Consider the following 17,458-nt stretch of genomic DNA (forward strand, 5'->3'; position numbering starts at 1 on the left):
ATTTGTTCAGCTTATTACTACTCCTTCAAAAGTTTACATACTATTAGCAAGAACAATCACTTCAGCTAGTACTGAAACAAAATGGCTCCCAGTTTGTGCCTCCTAGGCAATTTACTTGGACATTCTTTCAACATAAATATGGGAGGCAGAAGAAAAAGCAAACTAAAGAAAACAGCTGGTTTTAATGAATTCTAATACATTTCCTAGGAGCCAGATACATTTCTTGCAAGCTTCATCTTTTCAGGCATACATTGAAAACATTTGAGCTGGAAACATGACTACTGTGTAGATAGGCATTCATCTATGTTCAACAATATTCCTCTTAAAGGGCAAGCACATTCTGAAACAGATTTTGATAAACAATATTTTGATGAAAAATAAGGTGAGTTAGTGACAAAATCAGGCCTTGAAAAATAATTTTATTTGAATACACAACATATCTCATAAAACAAAGCATTCACTAACTACCAAATGTACTTTCAGATCCTCAGCTCCCAAATCCACACAAGTTAGTTAAGCTTTCTAAATCTGTTACTTGAATAATCAAGAAAGGGCTGCCTCATACAGGCTTAGGTTTATAGCCTTTATTCATTTTAAAATTTCCCACATTTATACAGGATTAACACCTATTTAATAAGAAATCTAATTTAAAGAAATCTACATAGGGCCTAATGTAGGCAATTTTTTTGTTCTATAGTCTCAGTCTTCACGATCCATCCTTGAGAGGTGTAAACAGGTCAAGTTATCCCTAATAAACATGTATAAGATATACATAGCTATTACCTCAACCATATGCAAATATTTCATGCATATTTATTACAGATATCCTGAAAAACTGACATTGTTGGACCTCAAAAGCTGAAAGTCTCCATAGGATACATTATCTAAATGACCCTTTGAAGCAACTACTGTATATACTTGAATATAGGATGAGATTATTGGGCCAAAAGAAGGCCCAGAAATGGGGGTCTCATCCTATATTTGGGACATCACCCAGTGACCACCCGACATCCTTCCAGACTTGCTGCAGGGTGCGCTGCTGGCTGTGAGATCGGAAGGAGGTGCTCAGCGCGAGGCAGGAGTGCGGAAAGCCCATACACTGCTGGACCACCAGGGATACGAGAAAAGGTATGTGGGGGGTGGCCGAAGTAAAAAATTGTTAGTATTGGCCAAGACAGGAGGGATCCCTCCTCTCCTGGCGAAAAAAGGTATGCGGGGGGTGGGGTAAAAATTTGTATCAGCTGGGACACGGTGCAGAGCCTAGCAGGGAGTGAGGGGGGGCTGGGTGCAGAGCCTTGCAGGGCAGGGAGGGAAGGGAGCTGGGTGCAGAGCCTGGCAGGGGAGGGCATGAGGGAGGAGACACTGGGCGCAGATCCTGGCACTTGAATATTAAGCCCCTGTCTTATATTCGAGTTAACCATTTTTCCTCCTTTTTTGGGGGGGGGGGAATGGGGGTCTCGACTTGTATCTGGATAGACTTATATTTGAGCATATACAGCACTTCAAATTTCTGAAGTACTCAGGGCTGAAAGTTTCAGATTTCTTGACTGGGCAGTTATCTGACTAAAGCATTTAACTTCACTACTTGCAAGCTACAGTGGAACTCAACTAATACCTCTACTGATTGGTATGCATCCGTCTCAAACATTCGGTACACATTCTTCCACTAATGTACTTGATAGCTCCAACAATAGGAAAACTAAGGAAATAGTTCACAATTAACCTTTATTTACTATATCACAAATACAAATAACTACGTGGTTTAAATTTAAAAAATTAAAATACATGAGGGGGAAGAAAGGGAATAAACCAATAAGAGAACTAAGTTACATCTATCTGTAAAACGAGAGAAGGGAGAAAGTTTTAAAAGGGATCAAATTAAAATAAGATATGAATGGAAGGGAGGGAATGTAAAGTGACAAAAACTATGGAGGTGATGTCGTAACAAGGTAAAAAAAAAAAAAATATCAGGAAGCAGGGGTTTTGGTAGTGGTAGTTTGTAAGCTGTGGTGAAATAGTGCATTTTTAGTAAGGTTTAAAAAATTTTAAGTGATAATTCAGAGTAAAGCACCAAGGGTACAGAGTTCCATACAGTTGGTGCAACAATGAAAAAGCAAGAGTAGTCAGTGGACCTGCAGGAAAGTAGGAACACCCAAAAGATGATGATATGCAGAACAGAGAACACATGATAGGGTGTAGAAAATAAGAAAACTAAAGAAACTACAGGGTTCCAGTACTCCTTTATTAAAGAGCAGAAATGCATTGGGGTTTTTTTTTGGCACAGTAAAATCAATTTAACTGTGGTGATTTGGACTACTTGTAATCTATGAAGCTAGTATTGGGGGAGACTGTAAAGAAGAGAATAACAGTAGTCAAGAAGGGACATAATTAAGGAATGAACCAATAGCCAGATGGAGGCCAAATCAAGTAAAGAACGAGCAAAACATATCCGAGTATATAAAATGATTTCTTTATTAATGAAATGTGAGAAGTAAAAGGAAGGTACCGCATTTTTCAGACCATATGACACACTTTTTCCACCCCAAAAAAGGGGCTGGAAAAGTGGGTGAATCTTATGGAGCAAAGACAATCCCCCCTCCTTCCCGGTACCCTTTAATAACACGGCCCTTCCTTCCTTTTAAAACACCCCCGCAGTACCTTTTTAAACGCCCCCTGAAGCCTGGTCGTCCAGCGGTGTATGGGCCGACAGAAGCGCGCTGTCTATGTTGCTGCATGGGCCCGCCCCGCTTTCTGAATGGATGTGTCAGTTCTCGTGAATCATTTGGAGGGAAGTGTAGCAGGGCAACAAGGAAGAAAACCAGCTATTTTAGAAATGCTTAATAAGATTGTATTTAAATGAGATATCATAGTAATGGAATGGGAATAAAGGGGAATGAGTATCTGAGGAGATTAAGTGACTAGATGAAAATGGCTAAAGGTGAAAGAAAGATGTTAAAAGTATTGGACCCCAAGACCCTGACGAACCTCATTGGTTAATTCAAATGATTTAAAGAGTTGAGCTATTAAACTTGAAATATCTTACCTTGTAGATATGAGTGAAACCAGGATAGTGCTTTCCTAGTTATGAGTAGTCATTTCTTTACACCGATAGAAAATAAGTCTAATGTACCAAGGACTTGCCTTTAGAAAAACCCAGCCAATGCTTTATTTTTAAATATATCCAATACATTCTTAAGTGTTTAGTCCGCACTGCTACAAAACAGCAGAATTTGGTTTGCAGTTTGTGGGAACCTGCATGTCACTTTTGCTTTACAGTTACTTTCTACATTACTTTTACTGATATGTTCAGCACTTACATTTTAGTCTATTTTGATTTTATAAACTTGCATGACACACACACAGTATGCAGTTTTAAACCATTTACCTGATCTTTTAATGGCTCATTTTATTAATGTACTGCACAGCATAAGCCCCACCAAACCCTACTTAGTAAGGAATTTTTTAAATCAGTTTTGAACAAGTAGCAAAATTCTTTACCTATGATTTAGTTTAACTTTCTAGTTATGTTTCTGCCACTAAGTCTCACAGCACTCTGCCTGACTTACTGAGCTCAATGAAAATTTGAGTACTCAGCTAAAAACAAACAAACGCTAGTTTCCAGAAATACATAAGCAACTGGGAGTCAACCTGAGATGCAAAATATCAAAATCCAACTTTGTTATCACAGACCAAAAAAATAATTCTTCATGACTACTATAACTCTGAAGAACACAGTATTCTTTTGCTATACAGGGAGGCCCCTGTATCCACCTACTGTAGATATGTAAAACCATGGATAATAACAAATGCTATGACAGCTTACTGCCTGAGTGCTGAGTACTCCTCCCTTTATCCCACCTTACCCATAGCACACACACTCCCAGTGTACCTCCTCAAATCTTCACCGGCAGCTAGCAGCGTCTCCTGGCTGCTGCTCATGCTGGCCTGAGCATCCTCCCTCTGATGTCATTTCCAGGTCCTGTGACCCAGATGTGATCTGAGAAGGGAGGGAGCTCAAGCCATCAAAAGCAGCAGGCAGATGCAGCTTGCTGTCAGTGAAGTTTTTTTGGAGGTATGCTGGGATGGGTGCTAGTGGGAGTGTTCAGCGATCAGGTGGTAAACCAAAGATACAGAAACTGTGGCTACAGGGGCCCTACTGTAATTCCAAATGTTTCTTATAATAGTTTCACAGGACCCTATAGTTTCACAGGACCCATAGTACTATGAAGTGTACTATGCCAAGAACCATAGTCAAAGCTAAAAGGACATTTCCACTATCTTATACTGCTCATTGGATAATCAAAAATGCCTTGTTGGCTAATCAGAAAAATGTGTTTATTTGCTACAACTACCACAAAGTGGAATGATTTGGCATTAAATTTAAAGGCAGTTTAAAAAAAAATAAAAATAGACTAAACACAGCCATACAAGACACAAAAGACAGAGATGAAGAGGGCCTGTAAGTGAAGGGTAAAATTCTAGCAGTAGCAGCCTCAATAGTTTTTCAGCTAATGTCTTTGAGAATTACATCCAATTAACTGAATATCTGTACAAGTTTGCAAATAAAACATCTGTTAGTTTCAAAATTCAAAAGTTCCTTTATCGTATGTGAGGTGACCTAACTACACTTAAATGCTACGCCAATTAATTTTGTAAACTTCCTAGTACTGTTCTTGTGCCTTGATTTTTGCTCTTATAGAATCACTTGGTTAACACATGTATTTTTCATCCATTTTCTTTTTTTCTTAAATACCTTCTAAATAAGGCTCTTCTGGAGAAGTTTCAAAAAGGGGCACAGATTTTCTTGATACATTAATAATTGTGCAGAGGTTTTTCTTGTCTTTTTCATTATTTAACTGGCTAGGTGAACTTCTCCACTCAATAATAAAAAAATATATATCCTTCAGAATACCTGAATCAGTGACAAATGTACAAAGAATTATCAAAAATTAATTACAATTTAAAGTTCTGCAAGAAAAAAAGAGCAGCAACTTGGCAAATATTCCTAGGAAACACTTTACTGTGATACTTCCTTTTTCTCCAGTAAAATTTTGTGCAGTTCATCGGCATCTTCACTTGTTTTTACTCTTATTAACATTGTAATAGGGTCATCAGGACTCTTCTCATCAATTGGAGGATTTGGGACACACACTATAACAACATTGTTCTTTCCCATTCTTGAGCATGGCATAGAAGGTTGAACCAAGACATTCATCAATATGTTGCCTGTGTTTGAAGAAAAATATAAAAACAGTAATAAAGTTATAAAAAATTTACATTACATGACCAAGTCTATAGAAAAAAAAAATCCACATTTATACCCCCACTTTTTAAATATAAATTAGACTACAGGTACACATGATCGAATGCTGAAGTAAATGAAAATGTTTCACTCTCCAAGGTGACACCAAGGTCATAATTCAGTACTGCAAGGACAACAAAGGTTTTGTTTTTACAAAGTACTCATATTCAGTGAACTTGTTAAAATGTCATACCATTATTGTATTCTACAGAAACAAATCTGGAAGCATGCTGAGCACTGCTCATAAAATTCTTTTCCATTTCTCTTCCTGTAAAAGCATGCTGGTTTGTCTCTCTCTCAGCAGGAATGGAGATTAGAGGGGGGAAGGTAGTTTTGAAACTGCTTTTTGATTGGCTGAATCCTATTACAGTATCTAGGGTTGATGCAGAAACTACTATGGGCAGCAAAACATAGTTATGTGGTCTATGTGCTTATTACTAAACTAAACTAAACCTTAGGTTTGTATACCGCACCATCTCCACAAGCGTAGAGCTCGGCACGGTTTACTAGTCACATGATACAGAAAGAGTATCAGCATTAAGGGAAAGGTACTTATCACATGGTGAGCTAAGTAATCTTTTGCGACTCAGTTAACATAATTTAAGCTACTAACAGAACATAATTTTGTCTTCAAAGTATAATTCCATGTAATTTCATGAAATTTCTGGTAATTCCTTGATAACTGTGACTATTCAGTTACATCAAATGGATCAGAATGATTTTGATAACAGGCATAAGAGTGTGTGTGAAAACAGAAACAAAATTCACCAATCAGCAGTATAGCATTTGCAGCAAATCATAGAAACACGATGGCAGATAAAGGCCAAATAGCCCATCCAGTCTGCCCATCTGCAGTAACCATTATCTCTTTCTCTCTCTAAGAAATCCCACATGCCTATCTCCACCACCTCGTCCTGGAGACTGTTCCATGCATCCATCACCCTTTCTGTAAAAAAGTATTTTCTTAGATTACTCCTGAGCCTATCACCTCTTAACTTCATCCTATGCCCTCTCATTCAAATGAAAGACTCGACTCATGCGCATTTACATTACGTAGGTATTTAAATATCTCTCAAGAAAATTATTTAATAACAAAAATTCAATCTCAAAAATATACCACAATGTTATTAGCCTAGTGGTGAAGCTACCCACACTGAAGCACATTTATTAATAGTGGAGAAAAAGCATTCAAGAATGCTTTCAATATCAGACAGCAACCCAGCAGATTATAAGCCGGTCAACTTCTATCTCTCAGGCAAAAAACTCCACAAAGTACAAAATGCTACTTTCAAAATGGGGTACTAAACACCACTGTGCACAGGAAAAAAAAATAGAAGAAAAAACAAAAAGAACAGGAAAAAATGCTTCACTTATCTTCACCAGCTGGTATTCTCTCTCACAGACCGTTGTGATCAGCCCCACTGCTGATCATGATGAAGTCGCGCCTCAGCTAGTCCACAACGCGGCAGTGAAGACAAGCAGTTCTTCCAACAAGGCTCTTGTTTTGTCACTGAGAGGCTACATCAGGGAAATTTCCAATGTTCTCACTCCCTCCAGCTCCAGTTGAGGCTTTTTCTCCACTATTAGAAAATGTGCTTCAGTGGGGTAGTTTCACCACTAGGTTAATAACTTTGTGGTATATTTTTGAGATTTAAATATCTCTATCATATCTCACCTCTCCCACCTTTCCTCCAAAGTATACAGATTGAGAATTTTAACTCTGCTCCCATATGCCTTATGACAAAGAACATGAACCGTTTTAGCAGCCTTCCTCTGGACCGACTCCAACCTTTTTATATCTTTTTGAAGGTGCGGCATCCAAAATTGTACACAGTATTCTAAATGAGGTCTCGCCAGTCTTATACAGAGGCATCAATACCTCCTTTTTCCTACTGGCCATTAGTGCTGTCCGATTCAGGAAAAAATATTTTGATTCAGCCTATTGAATCAATTTTTCAATTTGATTTTCCTGCCCAATTGGGTGTTTTTTTTCAAACATCCTGATGTGCTTATTTTATAGCCTCTTCACCCACCCACCCCACCCCCCCACCCCCTTTGCCCTCTCCTACCCACACTGGTGCTGTGATGTAAACAAAATAAACAAACAAAAAATAATTTTCCTCTCTCTGTTAAATCCTAGCTCACGTTTGCGGTTTAACACCAGCTCTGGCAGGATACACATTTCAAATGTGACACATTGTAATCACAAAACGGGAAATAAAAATTATTTTTTCTACCTTCTGTTGGCTGGTCATTTTTCAAATCAGATAACTCACTTGCTAGGGTCTCCTTCCCATGTGGTTTTCTTCTTCTTTCTCTGTGCTAACCATCCATCTTCCACCTCTGTCCTCCCCTTCCCTCCCCCAGAAGTCTGGCATCTTTCCTTTTTTTCGTCTCCATCCCCGCAGCTGCAGATCCACCATCTCTCCTTTTCTCAACTACCCTTTCATCCAGCATTTCTACCCTTTCATCCAGCAACTACCCTTTCATCCAGCATCTCTCCCTCCTTCCCTACCACCGCAGGGTCCACCAGCTCTTCTTTTCTCTTCCCAACTACCCTCCTATCCAGTATCTCTACCCTCCCACACACCATCTCTTGTGTCCAACTTCTCTCCCTTTTTGTTCCTTCCCTCCCTAAATCCCATTGTCCACCATCTCGCTCCCTCTCCTCTGTTTTTAGACCCAATATTTCTTCCCTCCTCCCCCCAGGTCCAGCATATGCATATCTCTTTGAACCCCCTCCCTCCGTGTTCTCCTCTTCTTTGTAGTGTCCTCTGGCTTCCCCCCTGGCCCACAGTCTCTTGCACTACAAAATTGCTTGCCTGTATTTGGAAAGCTGCTGTATTTTGCACACTGCAAAACTCCAGAGGGGCTGGTTTGAAACCACGAGCATAAGGTGTGGACTGCAAAAACTCATTTTATGGTCACTCAATCATTGTCTAGAAATGAGGCAATCCCAAATACAGTGGAACATCGGTTTGCGAGTAACCCAGTTTGCGAGTGTTTTGCAAGACGAGCAAAACACTCAGCAAACTTTTGACTCACAAACCGAGCACTGCCCCGATAAACGAGCACTTACAGTCCAGGAAGCGCCGCTTTGGGGGATTCCTCTTCCTCTTCCTGCCAGCCTTCCACGTCGGATGCCTTCCACAGGTTGGAGGATCTCTGTCTGGGCCTGCGCAGCCAGGTGCCATCCCGCCTGCGCGTTGCGTGTGACGTGCACAGCGTCAATCATCGGCGTTGTGTGTGTCAAGCATGGGGTGCGGGTGGGGCAGCACTCTGCTGCGTGGGCTTGGGTGAGGGCTCTCCAGCATTCAGGGGGCATCCGACGTGGAGGGCTGGCTGGCGGATGGAGGAGGCATCCCTTTGAAGCGGCACTGCGGGGTTCTCCGGCGGCTGGCAGACATTAGAGGCATCCCCCCCCCCCGAAGCGGCACTGTGGGGTTCTTCTTCGGATGACAGACGGAGGAGGTGGACGGAGAAGACGGCGCTGCAGCACCCGACAAGTACAGATCCCGGGTTCTGGAACAAATCTTCGGTGTTGCCACTATTTTCTATGGGGAACTTTGCTTTTATAAACGAGCATTTTGGATTACAAGCATGCTCCTGGAACGGACTATGCTCGTAATCCAAGGTACCACTGTACAATGAATACCTTAGTCAAAACTTGAAGGGGAAACAAGCAGTAGCCTTCCTTACGTTTCGCAAAACCAGAAAGGAAGCCAGGAAAGATCAACCTCATGCAATCCACAAGAGCAACTAAAGAAAGCACAACTTGCTTTTTGCACGATCCTACAATTTTGATTAAATCACTCTGGCTCTTGCAACCCACCTTTGTTTCCCAGCTGCTGGGGAATGAGGTTTGAACGGACTCTACAGCACACACACATTCTCTGTCCCTCTTGAGAAAAAACTTACTCCCCTCCCCATTAGGTGTCTTCCACCCCCTCTCTCCACAGAGCAACACTGTCAGAGCGTTCTGATTCCTTCTGAGGACGAGCTGTTGGTTCAGCGAAGGGAGGAAGGGGAAGTTTACACATTGCTTTGTAGCCTTTCTCCATCCCACCCCACCCCTTTGAACCTACAGTTTGGCTCGATCTGATCTGGAACTACTCGCACAGAATCTATGCGAGTAGTTTCAGATCAGATTGAGCCAAACTGTAGGTTTGAAAGTGGGGTGAGTGGAGAAAAGGGCTACAAAGCAACGTGCAAACTTTCCCTCCCTCCCTTTGCTGAACCACCAGCTCGTCTTCAGAAGGAAGCTCATTTTTTTGTTTTGGAGATGCAGCTGTCATGATGCGAATGGCTTCATTTCAACAGCGAAACTGGCGAGGGAGCAAGCAGGGAGACAGGGCTTGGAAAAAGTGCACCTGATGCCGGGATTGGAACGAAGCACTAAAAGTGCGGCATTCCCATGAGCGTGCACGGTCCATGATCTTTGCACTTCTTCCTATCACTAATATATCTAAAAAAAATGTCTTTTCTTCCCATTTTACTGTGGCAGCTATTTTTTCTTCCATTTACATCTTTGCTTTTATGACTACACGACCAGCCTCTCTTAACTTTTCCAGATATTTTTGCCTGTCTTCCTCTTTCTGCGATCTTTTGTAGTTTATGGAAGCTAACTTTTTATTACTTACCTTCTCAGCTGCTACATTTGAGAACCCGGCCTTCTTTTCCTATTACTTTTACTTACTTGCCTCATAAAAAGGTTTGTTGCTCTTACAATTACTCTTTTCAGTTTTGCACACTGCATTTCCACTCTTTCCAGATGTTCCTATCCAGACAATTTCTTGACATAATCCCCCATCTGATCAAAGTTAGTTCATTTAAAGTCTAGAATTTTTGATTTTGAATGAGCCCTCTCTATATCCATCTCAATATTAAACCATACCATCCAGTGATCACAATGGGCAAGATTCACTAAGCCCACCGATCAAGTTCCGACCACTAAGCAAGCCCTTTATGACCCGATTTCCCTCCAACCCGATTCACTAACCTTTGTCCCGATCATCCTCCAATCCGCGCATGCAAATGAGAGGGAATGACATTCCAATGAAGGCAGGAAGCGATTTACTAAAAAAAATGAGGGACATCGACTGGGCTGACCAATCCCAAAATAATGAACTGCTGAGGACCAGTTGCTCAGGTCCTTTCTGACTACCCTGCCTTCTGTCTCCCTGCTCTCTGCCTTGCTTTTCTGCTCTCGGCCCCAACCCCTGCTCTCTCCTCCATCTGTTCTCGGCCCAATCTCATGCTCTCTGCCCTATCTGCTCTCAGCACAATCTCATGCTCTCTGCCCCATCTGCTCTCTTCCCTGCAGTGCAAGCCCATAGTTTTAACCCGCAGGTTTAAAGCAGGTTAAAACTACAGGCTCGCGGAAAAAAAAAGTAAAAAGCTCTGTTGGGTACGGAGGGCCAGCGCATGTGCAGACCATCTACAGATCGCTATTCAGTGATCCCTGCAGTCGGTTGGGGGTGTGATTCCGATCGCCCTCATTTGCATGAGAGCGATTCATGAACCAACCCCCCAGATATGGATACAATCTGTGCCCTTAATGAATCTAGCCCCTAGTCTATTAAATCTCTGTTCACTTCTTCTCTCTGTGAAGGAGGCCTGTATATCACACCAATGCAAAAATATTCACCATTCTCTCTTTCCAAATTGATCCACAGTGCTCTTCCTTGACCTGCAGATCCTGCAATTGTGTGGCTTTAATATGATGTTTAACATATAATGCTACTCTCCCTCCTTTTCTTCCTACCCTGTCTTTCCTGAACAGTTTATAGCCCAGTATAACTACATCCCAGTCATGGTTCTCCGTGAACCACGTCTCCGTGATTGCCACTATATCCAACTCATCTTCTTCCATCACAGCTTCTAGATCCAGAACCTTGTTTTCCATATTTCGAGCATTAGTATACTGCTTTCCAGACATTGCCCCCTTTTCCCATCCATGTAGAGCAGTGGTCTCAAACATGCGGCCCGCCAGGTACTATTTTGAGGCCCTCGGTATGTTTATCATAATCACAAAAGTAAAATAAAACAGTTTCTTTGATCATAAGTCTCTTTAGCTATAAATGACAATATTAAGACGTAGCTAAAAGGAAAGATTGATAAACTATAAAGAGCTTTACCTCATGCAAAATTGTCATTTGATATTAACTATTTTTTCTGAGGCCCTCCAAGTACCTACAAATCCAAAATGTGGCCCTGCAAAGGGTTTGAGTTAGAGACCACTGATGTAGAGGTATTCAGTGATTTACTTACCTGAGGGCTTATACTCACCCGGGGGCTTTGATCACCCTGCCTCATCACTTCTAGTTTAAAGCCCTATTCAGTAGATTAGCTAGTCTGCTGCCTAAGACATTTCTTCCCATGTTTGATAGATGCACACCATCCCTTGGAAAATCATCCCATGGTCCAGGTAGCAAAAACGCTCTCAACAACACATCCATGTACCCAAGCATTGATCTCCAGGATATGAGCTTCTCTGCTCTTTACACTCGATGGGGAGGATGGATGAGAATATCGCCTGCACACCTGATTGCTTCACCTTCTCTTCCAGAGCCACACAGTCGCTTTTGATACGTTCGCAGGGGTACCTCATTAGTTCCAATGTGGATGAGCAGCAAAGGATAATATCAGCAAGCTCTCCGTAACATCTTGGATTTTGGCACCAGGCAGACAGCATACCTTTTGTGACATCATGTGTGGTCTGCAGTGGATGCTTCTGTAACCCTCAAAGGAAATCACCATTTATCACTACTGTATGCCTCCTAGAGTCACGGATTCAGTAATTTTTGGGATTTCAAGCTTTGGTCCTTCCTCTCTTTGGGATGCTCTCATCTCCTCCACTTCCAGGACAGCATAACGGTTCTTCAGTTCAAGGACAGGAGAAGTCACAGTATCAATCTTGCAGTGTTCCATAATCTGAGTCTAGCTGTATTCCCTCAGCACAGCCTCTTCTTTTCCACTGCTGGAAACCTTTGATGCCTCATGAACCATTTCATCGATGTACTTCTCATTCTCATGGATGCTTCTCAGTTTTGCCACCTCCTCTCTCAGGCCTAGATTTTCAAAAAACCACATTAAAAAATGATAGGCTGCTATCGCAGCCGTTCTGGTAGCAATTTTAAAAAAAAGAGTCATTCTCCAAAAAACGCTCATGCAAATGAGTTTGGTGGAGAATAATGAAGACTTGCTAAATTTGCATATGCCCATCGCTGGTGATAGCGATGGCCACATGCGCAGAATAAATGCAAAAAGGAAAAATAAAAACAGCGGGAGAGATGCCCATTCTCTTCCGCTGCCACACAACACCAGCCCCCCCAAGCCCCCTCTCCTCCTTATCTTGATTTAGATGACTGACCGGAGGGATGCCTACTCCCCCCGGCCTCCTATGAGAGGGGCCTTATACGTCTGGGCCAATCAGAGCCTTAGGCCTCCTCCCCAGAGCCTAAGGTTCTGATAGGCCTATATACCAATTGGATACTTTTTTGAAACAATTTAACTTGTCAAAAAATGTAACGTGTCAAAAAGTGTCTCACAAACAAGAACACAGAGAGTAAGCTAAATATAACCCTTGAAATACATGTGTCCAACTAATTTAAAAACAGGACAAGTGCAAATAATGCAAAATTTGCTATACAACGTAGAAAGTAGACAAAAAAGGCAAGAATTAGTGGAAGAACCATGCATAATCATATAGCAGAAACAGAAATGAGAAGTGCTGACCTAGATGTTGTGACGATAACGGAAACCTGGTTCTCGGAGTCCCATGGATGGGATATGGCTATACTAGGATATAACTTACTCCGTCGAGACAGAGGAGGAGTAGCACTATACATTAGAGAGGACATCAAAGTTACTAGGATCACAGATGTCAAGTATACGGGAGAATCCCTCTGGGTGAACCTTTTGGTGTTGTATACAGACCTCCAAGACAACAGGACAACACAGACAAAGAATTAATAGAAGACATTGAGACCATCACTCTGTGTGGAGACAAATGCTGTTGGGGGACTTCAATATGCCTGATGTAGACTGGAACCAACTTCCAGCTACGACCAGCAGCAGCAGGAGGCTACTAGCCTTCATACGGGGAGCACGCCTCAAACAGATGGTATTGGAACCCACCAGGGATCAGGCAATTCTGGACCTGTAACTCACCAATGGAGACAGTGTCACAGAAGTTTCGGTAGGAGATGCCTTGGCCTCCAGTGACCACAACATGGTGTGGTTTCACCTCAGGAAAGGAGTCACTAGGTCGAACACATCGACAAAGGTCCTTAATTTTAAGGGAGCTAACTTCCAGAGCATGGGAGATTTTGTTTATGAGGCACTGCAAAACCAGGGCATGACAGACAGTGTGGAGGTACTGTGGTCGACTCTGAAATCTACCCTGCAAGAATCAACCAACCTCTACATAAAAATCGTGAGTAAACGACGGAGAAAGCACAGTTACTTACCGTAACAGGTGTTATCCAGGGACAGCAGGCATACATTCTCACATGTGGGTGACGTCATCTACGGAGCCCCAGCGCGGACAGCTTTTCAAGCAAACTTGATTGAAGTTTCAAGTTTGCTACACTTCACCACGCATGTGCATGCCTTCTTGCCCACTAGAGGGCACATCCCCACCTCGTGGTCCTCAGTTCCATAACCAGCAAAGAAGCCATCCCCGGGGAGGAGGGCGGGTTGTGAGAATATATGCCTGCTGTCCCTGGATAACACCTGTTACGGTAAGTAACTGTGCTTTATCCCAGGACAAGCAGGCATGATATTCTCAAATGTGGGTGACCTCCAAGCCAACCAAAAAAGGGCAGGTGGGAGGATGGCAATTTAGGAAAACAGGTTACGTAACACCGACTGGCCAAATCGGCCGTCGCTTCTGGACAAAGTGTCCAGACAGTAGTGGGAGGTGAACGTATGAACCGAAGACCAAGTGGCAGCCTTGCATATGTCCTCCACAGGAGTAGACCGGAGGAAAGCAACAGAAGCTGCCATAGCCCGGACCTTATGCCCCGTGACTCGACCATGGAGCGGAAGACCAGCCTGAGCGTAGCAAAAAGAAATACAATGGGCCAACCAGTTGGACAAGGTGCGCTTGGAAACAGGATGTCCCAATCGATTAGGATCAAAGGACAAAAACAATTGAGGAACCTTCCGATGAGACTTGGTACGTTGGAGATAAAATGCCAACGCCCTCTTACAGTCAAGCGTGTGAAGTGCCGCCTCACCAGGATGGGAGTGGGGCTTCGGGAAGAACACCGGAAGAACAATGGACTGATTGAGGTGGAAATCAGACACAACCTTAGGCAAAAATTTCGGATGGGTGCGAAGAACCACCTTGTCATGATGAAACACCGTAAAAGGTGGATCCGCAACCAAAGCCTGCAGTTCACTAATCCAACGAGCGGACGTGAGCGCAATCAAAAAGACCACCTTCCAAGTGAGAAACTTAAGAAGAGATTTGTCGATAGGCTCAAAAGGAGGCTTCATCAGTTGAGCAAGGACTACATTAAGATCCCAAACAACAGGAGGGGGTTTCAGAGGAGGATGAACATTTACGAGACCCTTCATGAAACGCGCAACCAGAGGATGAAGAGAAAGAGATAGACCCTCTAGAGGGCGATGGAAGGCCGCAATGGCACTGAGATGCACCCGAATGGAAGTCGTCTTCAGTCCAGACTTAGACAGATGCAACAGATATTCCAGCACCGAAGACACTGGGACCGAACGCGGGTCCAAACGGTTCGAGGAACACCAAGATGAAAATCTGGTCCACTTCTGGGAATAACAAAGCCTAGTCGAGACCTTACGTGAGGCCTCCAGAACCTCCCTCACAGACTGAGAAAGAGGAATCGAAGTCAAAGGGAAAGGAACCAAGCGGTCAGATGTAAAGACTGAAGATTGGGATGCAACAGCGAACCCCGACTCTGAGACAGCAGAGAGGGAAAAACAGGCAGAAGCAGAGGCTCCCTGACACTGAGTTGAAGGAGTAGGGAGAACCAATGTTGACGAGGCCAACGAGGCGCAATGAGAATCATAGTGGCTCTGGTCGATTTGAGATGCACCAGCGTCCTCAAGATCAGAGGAAAAGGAGGAAACGCATAAAGGAACCTCCCTTCCCAGTCGAGAAGAAAGGCATCGGCCTCGAGACGGTCCGGGGAGTACATCCGCGAACAATAAAGAGGCAGTTTGCGGGTCTCCGGTGAGGCAAACAGATCCACCTGAGGCGTCCCCCAGCGGTCGAAGACCTCGCGCAGAACTCGGGAATTCAACGACCACACGTGCGGCTGGAGAAGACGACTGAGTTTGTCCGCTAGGAAATTCTTCTCTCCCTGGATGTAAACCGCACGTAGGAAGATATTCTGGGAAACCGCCCATTCCCAAAGGCGCAGGGCTTCCTGGCACAGGGGCCAAGAACCCGTTCCCCCTTGTTTGTTCACATAATACATTGCCACCTGGTTGTCCGTTCGCACGAGGACTACCTGATCGTGGAGCAGGTGGCAGAACGCTCGAGCCGCCAGAAAAATGGCACAAAGCTCCAACACATTGATGTGACAAAGGCGGTCCTCTGCCGACCATAGACCCTGGGTCCACAGACCGTCGAGATGAGCCCCCCACGCGTACTCCGAGGAGTCCGTGGTCAGGACCTTGCGGTGCGGAGGAACGAGAAAGAGCAAACCCCCTGAAAGACTGGAAGAGTTTGTCCACCAACGGAGCGAGCGTCTCAAAGAAGGAGTCACCGTTATCGGACAAGAGACTGGATCGCAATCCTGTCGCCACTGAGAGGCCAAGGTCCACTGAGGAAGCCTCAGATGCAACCGGGCGAACGGAGTGACGTGGACCATCGATGCCATGTGGCCCAGAAGCATCATCATGTGCTGAGCCGATACTGCGGGCAGCAGAGAAACCTGGCGACTCAACCGAAGCAGAGCCTCCAACCGAGGAGGAGGGAGGAACGAACGGAGGCGAACCGTGTCCAGCACGGCTCCGATAAACTGAAGGGATTGAGCCGGGCACAACTGAGACTTGGGGAAGTTCACTTCGAACCCCAGACGTTGAAGGAAGATGATAGTCTGTCGGGTCGCTGAGATAACCCCCTCCTTGGTCGGGGACTTGATCAGCCAATCGTCCAGGTAGGGAAAGACCTGTAGCCCCCGAGATCGTAGGGCTGCGGTGACTACCACCATACACTTCGTGAAGACTCGAGGGGACGAAGCCAGTCCGAAGGGTAGGACCCGATATTGGAGGTGCAACTCCCCCACCTGAAACCGTAGGAATTTGCGGAAGGCGGGATGCACCGGAACATGGGTATATGCTTCCTTCAAGTCTAGGGAGCACATCCAGTCTCCTTCCTCCAACAGAGGGTACAAAACCGGAAGCGATAACATACGGAACTTCTCCCGGACCAGGAACTTGTTGAGCTTCCGGAGGTCCAAAATGGGCCGTAAGTCCCCGGTCTTCTTTGGGACCAAAAAGTAACGGGAGTAAAACCCCCGCCCCCGTTGGTCGGGGGGTACAGGTTCCACCGCCCGAAGGCTCAACAAGGCACTGGCTTCCGCGAGGAGAAGAGGAAGCTGGGTCCGGTCGCATGGGCAAGCTCCCGGCGGATGATCCGGCGGCGTAGCTGAGAAATTTAGAGAGTAGCCCTCGGAGATAATCCGGAGCACCCAAGCCGGATAAAAGGCCTGGAGCCGACCCCCGATAGGAAGGGGGTCCGGCGAGAGTGCGGAGGGGGCCCGCCCCCATCCGCACATCACGTCAAAAAGACGGCGCTGGCTTGGACGCCCCGGCGCCTGAGGTTTTTGTTGGGCTCCTCTCCCCTGTTGCGGCGGGCGCCTCGGCAGGGGCCTAGAGAAGGCCGGTGTGGACTTCTGCGGGTATCTCCTCGGGGGAGGCCGGAATGGTTTCTGCGGCGGGGCCCGAGGTTTGGGACGGACCAAGGAGGCAAGGGAGCGCTCCTGTTCCGACAAACGTTTGGTTGCCGCCTCCAGGGACTCATCAAATAATTCTGAGCCAACACAGGGTAGATTGGCCAGACGTTCCTGCAAGTTAGGGTCCATATCAAGCGTACGGAGCCATGCCAGCCGACGCATTGCCACTGCAAAGGCGGATACCCTCGAGGCCAATTCAAATGCGTCGAAA

The 17,458-nt window shown here is 44.7% G+C and overlaps 1 protein-coding gene across 2 annotated transcripts in view; it reads right to left on the reverse strand.

Moving 5' to 3' along the window:
- Positions 1 to 402: 402 nt before the first annotated feature.
- Positions 403 to 17,458, reverse strand: part of NUP50 (nucleoporin 50) — a 220,834-nt gene continuing 203,778 nt past the window's right edge. For both annotated transcript variants that reach the window (XM_033951872.1, XM_033951873.1), the window contains one exon: positions 403 to 5,226. In XM_033951872.1, the coding sequence (XP_033807763.1) occupies positions 5,018 to 5,226 (209 nt within the window). In that variant the 3' untranslated portion in view covers positions 403 to 5,017. The remainder of the gene's footprint in view (positions 5,227 to 17,458) is intronic.

Source organism: Geotrypetes seraphini, chromosome 7, assembly GCF_902459505.1.
Source record: "Geotrypetes seraphini chromosome 7, aGeoSer1.1, whole genome shotgun sequence".
Lineage (NCBI taxonomy): Eukaryota > Metazoa > Chordata > Amphibia > Gymnophiona > Dermophiidae > Geotrypetes > Geotrypetes seraphini.